The 8,182-nt window shown below is 41.8% G+C and overlaps 1 protein-coding gene across 1 annotated transcript; it reads right to left on the reverse strand.

The window, feature by feature from the left end:
* Nucleotides 1-7,339: 7,339 nt before the first annotated feature.
* LOC108802038 (RNA-directed DNA polymerase homolog) lies at nucleotides 7,340-7,738 on the reverse strand. Its single transcript, XM_018573929.1, has one exon. It carries the CDS (start codon nucleotides 7,736-7,738, stop codon nucleotides 7,340-7,342), a length of 399 nt encoding a protein of 132 aa, XP_018429431.1.
* Nucleotides 7,739-8,182: the final 444 nt, after the last annotated feature.

The following is an 8,182-nucleotide window of genomic DNA, read 5'->3' on the forward strand; positions in this document are numbered from 1 at the left end:
CCAAGAGCTTGATGGGATGCCGGCAACAGCATTCCACCAAGCTCCTGGCTACCAGTGACATCACTTGTTGCCAGGAGCTTGGCAGGGTGCCGGCCAGAGCATCCCAGGTTGCTGAGGAATGGGCGGGGAGATGCAGAGCCCTTACACATCTCCCCACCTGGCTCTTAGTGGCATCACTCTCCTCCAGCCCCCACACTGATTGTGAACCATCCAGCACCAGCACCAAGCTTATATTTTCTGTATTAGTGGCAGAAGATAGAGGATGAGAAAGGAGCCAGTCAACAACAAGTCAATGGGTTTGGACAAGGGGAGGAGGAGTTTTATTTTTAAATCACCTTTGCAAACAATATGATTTTGGGGGGTGGAGACTTGCAATAGAGCTGACTGTCAATTTCTATGGAAAGTCCAATTTTAAATGGTAACAGCGGAATAAGCCTGGCCAATGTGCATCATTACATAAACTTCTAGTATTATTTGAAAGAGCATATATGGGTGATTTACGGGCAAAAGATTGTTGCAAAGTGCCCAAACAAGGACCTTTATATCAGTATCCCCAGCAGCTATTTTCCTGAAAGCTAGCAATTAAAATAAAAATCGGCTTTCCAAGTGACAGTGTCATGTTAAAGGCTAAATAAGATTTTAGTGGTTGGGTTTACATCTAATTTAACCAACTATGCTTGAGTTATTTGAATTGCAGTGTAAAGGTGGCCATACACTGTACAACCATCGCAAGACCTTAGTCTTGCGATGGTTGTAAAGGGATTAAAAAAACGTACGATCTGCCTATCTTGGACAGGCAGATCGCACTCTCGATCATCGCATGCCCGCCCCCCTGAGGGGCGGGCTTCCGATGACCGCAATGCTGAACGGGCAGTGTGCGCGTGCGCACACCGGCCCGTTCAGCATTTGTCTTCCGAGCACCGTTCTAACCAGCCGAGAATCGTACGATTCCCGGCTGGTTTTCGAACATGCTGGTTCGACGGAAGACGTGCGACCGTACAGTAGAAACGGTCGCACGTCTCCGTTCACACTGCTCGATTCTCGTACGATCGCGGGATTTCCCGCGATTCTCATACGAGAATCGAGCAGTGTATGGGCACCTTTAGCATACATGTGCGCTGCCTGTGTGGACACATCTGTATGCCAAAAAATCTATTTAAGGACCAAAATCTGTTTCCAACAACTGATTGATAGCTAGCTCATCATTTGTTAACACCTTAGCTATTATTTTTGATTGATCAGATTAATTTCCTTTTTTTAATAAAAAGTAACGTTTAGCTTGGGGTGATTAGAGTGCATCAGGTAGTTGTTGCACCTTACTAAATCCATTGAAAAAAGAGTAAAAACACCGTTCACCCAAAGTAGTATAGCTTGATGTGTTAATAGCTCTGCTTTTACAAAGTACTCTATATAAAACACCAACACAATAGGATCAGTATAGGCATGAAGCCAATAAACATTAATTATTTTTTAATTGTAGGAGTCAGTTTGAACACACAGAAGAAAGCCACAAAAATACAATAGTAACAGACAAACTCCATGCAGACAGACCTAGTGAGTTTTAAACCCTTTATCTCAGTGCTTTAAGACACTAACCACTTGCTGCCCAGAGCAATGTATTACTGTTTGCACACACATGATAAAATCTGAATTTTGGCTAGAAAACAGCTTAAAATCCCCAACAATTATGTATTTTCTGAAAGCAGGGACCCTGTAGAATAGAGAAATGCTAGTTGCAATTTTTTATGTAGCACGGTATTTGCACAAATGTTAATCTAACCAGTATTTTGAGGATAAAATACACTAAAATTAAATTTAGTGCACAGAAACAGAATATAATACCCAATTTTTTGGTGAAATATAAAAGATGGGGTCAAGTTGGATAAATAGATACCAAACATGTCAAGCCTCAAAATTGTGTGTGCCTGTGAAACCAAAAAAACTACAATACTAAAAATTTCCCATAGGCAATAATTTAAATGCTTTTACTGCTCATCAGCACCGTTTGTGGTGATATGTAACATGTGTGGCGCAGTTTTATTTTTTGCACGTAGGCGCACTGTCACATGTTTGCATTTTATCTGCATGCACGTGGGGGGCAGGGGACTTTAAAAACATTTTTTTTGCATTTTCTATTTTTTATTTGGCACATTCATTTTTTCAACTTTTTTATTGTTTTACACTCCACTTTATTGCTATCACTTTGGTGGCTTACAAGCCCCCTATGTGATAGCAAATAGTATGTGACAGACCCCAAATGTCACCTAGTGACCCCAAAGAAGCTGATGAAGCAGAGATCTGCTTCACTAGCTTCTTCTCCTGGCTCTAAGAGACAGAAAATGTGCACAGTGACACCGGAAGTGATGCATAACACATAACTTCTGGGTCCAGTGATTGTAGGAGAGATCAGCTGCTAGAAGACTGCTGATCTCTCTCCGATCTGTCAGGGGAGACCCTCTGTGCCGCTCCCGGGCCCGCATGGGGGACAGCGGCACCCGGGGAAGCCGGCAGGGGCCCTGCAGGGGGGGCACACAGCGCTGCACCGTACAAATGATCAGGCACCTGTACAGATGCTGGATCACTTGCACATAAAACACAATCACCTGATATCCAAGAACAGCAGCCATGTTCTTGGTATAACCACTTTAAGCGGATGATGTGTATTTATGAGAACCCCCATGAAGTGCTAACCCTTTTTATCAGGAACCACAAGAGCATTTAGATTAATGGACTTCAATGTCTTGTGCATTTTTCAAAACTGTGTCGCAAGTTTACATTACAAGCATGTCACTAAACAAGTCTGGTTTGTTATCATGAAGTACCAAAACTGCACACATTTTTAATGTCCAGTTTGACTAACAGAAAGCATAACCAGAATAATTTAAACATCGCTGAATAAGCTAAATAGTGCTTTAAATGAATTTAAAGCCCATTATGTGTCAAGCTTTCCTTTCACATTTACATAATCACATTATGTTGTACTAATTACATTTCCTTCTTGCCATTACAAAATATAAAGCTAATGTGTTATTGCATTTATATAAACAATTCATAACAGCTTAGGATTTTAACTAATTGACTGTTTTAAAGCAAACATTTTTCCTGTAGAAAGCAAATTATTGCAAAGATTTACTTAGTGAAATGTATTTTTTTAGTTTGTTTTTATGATGCTGTTTTATACAGAAGGAAAAATGTAATTCCAGATTTCTGCAATTCACTGGTCCGTGGATTTACATACTGTATGATGACCAAAATGTAATTTTATTTATTAGTTTTCCTATAACTGCCTAAACCAATGTTCTGCCCAGTATCTTTTGTGAAATGTTAGTCCTACATTGTAAAATTTTTACATGATTTTGTTAACCGATGACCATCATTTGGTAGAATCAGGTGCATGGGTGACAAATAATTATTTGATGACATAAATTACAGATTGCTTAGGAACCAGTGTGAAAACTGTATGTGGTAAATACAAGTAATAATAGTATTATTTTTCATATGCCTTTATTTATATTTTCTCCACATTTGTATGTACTCCAAGATGTTTAGTAGCAGTGACGTTGAATAGAACTAAATAACAGGGGTGATTACAATGGTCAATATTTATCCCACATGTATTTAAATCTTCAACTGGACAGCTTGGCATTCATGCACTTGTAAAGAAAAGTATGAAAGACAATTAAATACTGCATACTATATTTATGTTTTAACCACACAGTATACATTAATATTTGTTATTTTGGTGCTTTAAACATAAAATATTAGCATCTTCTTTGTAAATAACTATATACAGTATTATGTTATAAAAGAAACATTTGGTCAATGAATTTTTCTGTGCCCTTGTTTTAAAGGACAGGTACACTTTAGATCTTTTCATACTTTGCTCACTGAAGCCTATAGTGGTTCTGCAGCCATCCCCTTGATCCATTACTTTGCAGGTGTAGATTTTCTCCATAACCTTAATGGTACCTGCAAGTGGGAAAAAGGTTTCTGTACTGGGGTTTGTGGAGAAAAGCCAATTGTTTGCAGTACGCCACGACCCACCAGCTCAAGGAGATGACTTCAGAAGAGCACGGGCCAGTGTATGGGAGGGCAAGGGGCTAAGGTTGGGAGAACATCCCAAAATACATGGATTTAAAAAAGCATACTTTTTCATGAATATGCCCATATTACATTAATGTATTGGGCAAAATAACTGATTAATTAGTCAACCAAAGAGTACTGTCTTAGATAGCTCTATAGATTTACAGTTTTAATATTTTTCTTGCTGATATAGCTTTTTTCTAAAAAAAAAATTGTTTTGGTTTTATGGTGTATACTCCTGTAAATACTGTAAAAAAAACCCTCAAAATAATATTGAATTACACTGTATTTTCCTTTAATACATTTTTCAAGTACTGAGATTTAATAATCACTCTCTGGGGTATATTTATGTTTTCTCCCTAGATTTGCACAAGTTTTAACCAAGATTCACCAATTGTACATAGATTTGCATTAGAAAATAGGTAAATCGTAGGTGAAAAATGCATGAATCCTAGGTTACAATTTAGTTTATAGTAAGTTAACAATAAATTATGACTCAGCATATTTTCAAAGTGGTAACTAGCAGGTTACTATATAGAATGCAATGGCAGAAAAGAAAATGTTTACCTTCGCTAAGATAGCAGCATTTACAAAGTGTTTGTTTTTACCTAATTGATGCTTTTAGTAGTTAAAGAATAAATTGGCCTGAATAGCCAATTGAATGGAATAGCTCCCTTTTGTCATGATGGTATCAGCAGTCACAGATATAACTTAAAGAGTAACCCCACTTTCACCCCACAGTGACTGACTGACCAATTTTTCTGGAAGTCTGCACTAAGATACAATTTTTGGCACCCCTTGCAATAGAAATTTATTTTGGTGAGATTCTCCCTAATTACTACTAAACAGATGCAGACACTTCAACTTTTCTTATTATAAGCCAGGAGGCCCTCTAGCTCATTATAATGAACCCATGGCCTCCAATTTAGGGGTCAGTTTGGAAAGGACATTCTGCTACAAACAGCTTTTTCTTTAGAACAGATAAAAAAAACTAACTAAGTTGGTTAAAATCCTTGTAATTGTCACAATCCAGCAGGGCAGTACTCTCTTGGATCTCAACTGCGGAACTAACACTCTAGGTGTGAGGGTTCGTTCAGTCTTGCGGAACCCCAATACACTCAGTGTGATGGGGGGCCGTTCCACATCATGTACCCGTCCTAGAATGTTATAGGGATGTGACCAATGAGGGCCAAAAGGTATACAGTTTAGGTATTTTGGTTATAACTATCAACCTCAAGTGGAGGCGTGTGGTGAATTGTAGTTTTGTCACTGCAGGAATAAATAGGGAATTGTTTCCTATCACCCCTCTCCAATCCACAGTGATCACGGTGTGGCACATTTACTGAATGGCGTTCACTAATACACTTGGGGAGATGTGTAGTGCGGTGGTTATGCAAGGTTACCTTCAGCAGAGCAGGTTACGCAATCCGTAATAATCAACAATATGATATGTTCAGTTGGTATTAATGCACACAGATCCTTGCTAGTATATACATCTCAATATCGCTTTGAAGTGGCTACAAATAGGTGGGAGAAAACCAGCAATATGGTATGTTCAGTTGGCATCAATGCATACAGTTCATTGCTAGCATATGCGTCTAATATGGGTTGAAGTGGCTACCAATAGGTGGGCGATAACCAGCAATATGGTATTCCAGTTGGTATCGATGCACACAGTTCATTGCTATCATACACGTCTAATATGGCTTGAAGTGGCTACCAACAGGTAGGGGAAGATCCCCTTGTACTTGCGGTTCAAGAGTGGAGGGAGTTCAGGAGGAGTAGGAGGTAATCCTGTGTAGCAATGTGAGCCGTAGCAGCTAGCAGTAGCTGAGTCCCAACATGGAGGCTGAATTCCTCACTTAAGGCTGTGGATGGTCTGTGGCTCTGTTCCCCACAGAGTCAGTCGCTCGACGTTTCACAACGATTGAACGCCTAGTGACTGACTCAGCTGTGTTTAAGAGGAGGAGGTGCCGCGCCCAGGGGGAGGAGCTGGCCGTGACGGCACACCTGTCCGAGTCAATCTATGACAGTACCCCCCCTCAAGGAAGCCCCACCGGGGCGTACCCGCGGAGCAGGTCTGCAGGGGTGTCTGGCGTGAAACCGCTTTAGTAGCCGAGGTGCGTGGACGTCTCCATGAGGTCCACATCCTTTCCACCTGATGAGGTACTGCAATCGGCCCCTAAGGAGGCGAGAGTCCAAGATTTGTTCTACCTCGAATTCTGGTTCCCCTTGAACCAAGACTGGTGGAGGTACAGGAACTCGCCGGTTACCAAAGGTATTGGGTCTGTGAGGCTTCAGGAGTGAGACGTGGAAAGTAGGATGAATCTTCATAGAAGTAGGCAAAGTGAGCTGGAAGGCAACAGTATTGACTATCTTTTCTATCGGAAACGGTCCGATGAACAACCGACTAAGTTTTCTAGACGGGGCTTTAACAGCAAGGTATTTAGTCGACAACAACACCAGATCTCCAATCTGGTATAGGGGGTTCTGACGTCTCCTTAGGTCATAGAACCGTTTGTGCCTTTGCTGGGCACGAGATAGATTGGTCTTAAGAAGAGAACTGGTTTGTTGGATCTGACGTAAGTAGTCATTGGTTGAAGGAACGTTTGTCGGCAGAAAGGTAAGTGGTAGTGGTTTGGGATGGAAACCATAGTTTGCGAAGAACGGAGATGTCTGCGTGGACGAGCTGACGGAATTGTTGAAGGCTAATTCAGCAAGCGGTAGCAAGTCCACCCAGTCATCCTGTAAGTAAGAGCAGTGACAACGTAAGTATTGTTCTAAACATTGGTTCACCCGTTCTGTTTGACCATTGGTTTGTGGATGGTGGGAGCTGGACAGGGACAGGTCTACGTCTAATCTGGTACAAAGGGCCTTCCAGAATTTGGAAGTGAATTGTGTTCCGCGATCCGATATGAGTACGGAGGGAACACCGTGTAGTCTAATGACGTTGTTGATGAATGCGTCTGCCGCCTCCTTGGCAGTGGGTAATCGGAGAAGCGGAACGAAATGGGACATTTTGGTGAAATGGTCGACGACAAATGAATTTGCTGTAAAAATTGGCGAATCCGAGAAATCGCTGCAATGCATGTCTAGTTTTGGGTTCGAGCCAGTTGATGATGCACTCGATTTTTGACGCGTCCATCTTCACCCCTTCAGGGGAGATAATGAACCCCAAGAATGGAATAGTGCATGATTCAAAAATACATTTCTCCAACTTAGCATAGAGATTGTGAGCTCTAAGGCGGCCTAGTACCTACCTGACATGTTTCCTGTGATTCTCGAGGGTGTCTGAGAAAATCAATATGTCATCCAAGTAGATCACAACGTAGACATCGAGGAGGTCTCTGAAAACATCATTAATAAATGCCTGGAAGGTGGCGGGGGCATTACACAGCCCAAAAGGCATCACGTTGTATTCGAAGAGCCCGTACCTGGTGCGAAAAGCCATTTTCCATTCGTCGCCAGGACGTATTCTCACGAGATTGTAAGCCCCTTTTAGGTCCAGTTTTGTGAAAACCTTTGCATCTTGCAATCTCTCAATGAGCTGGGGAATCAAGGGTAATGGGTAACGGTTTTTGATTGTAATTTTGTTGAGCGGTCGATAGTCTATGATCGGCCGCAAACTTTGGTCTTTGTTCCTCACAAAGAACATGCCTGAACCAGTGGGTGAAGTTGAGGGACAGATGAACCCCTTTTTTAGATTTTCATCTAGGTACTCCCGTAGATGTTTCAGTTCTGGTTCCGATAAGGGGTAGATGCGGCCTAAGGGTATTTCGCTTCCGGGGAGCAAGTCAATAGGGCAATCATATGGCCTATGTGGGGGCAATGCGTTAGCCCCCTTCGAACTAAAAAACGTCAGCGAACTCCCCGTACTGGGGGTGGACCGACAATGGCGAGATTTGTAGTACATGAGGTTTAGGGAGACAGTTCTCCTTGCAGTACGGGGAGTTGAGCTGAAGCCCGCCTTGCGACCACAGGTGAGCTGGTTGATGCAATCGCAACCAAGGTAATCCAAGGATCACTGGGAAGTTTGGCGATGGAATCACATCGAAAGCCAATACCTCCCTGTGGTTCCCGGATGTGATCACCTGTAGAT

The sequence above is a fragment of the Nanorana parkeri genome, unplaced genomic scaffold (assembly GCF_000935625.1).
Source record: "Nanorana parkeri isolate BGI_ZX_2015 unplaced genomic scaffold, ASM93562v1 scaffold49, whole genome shotgun sequence".
Taxonomy (NCBI): domain Eukaryota; kingdom Metazoa; phylum Chordata; class Amphibia; order Anura; family Dicroglossidae; genus Nanorana; species Nanorana parkeri.

Excerpts from the sequence above, each read along its gene's own strand:
- LOC108802038 (XM_018573929.1), bottom strand. The coding sequence starts at position 7,738 with ATGTTCTTTGTGAGGAACAAAGACCAAAGTTTGCGGCCGATCATAGAC.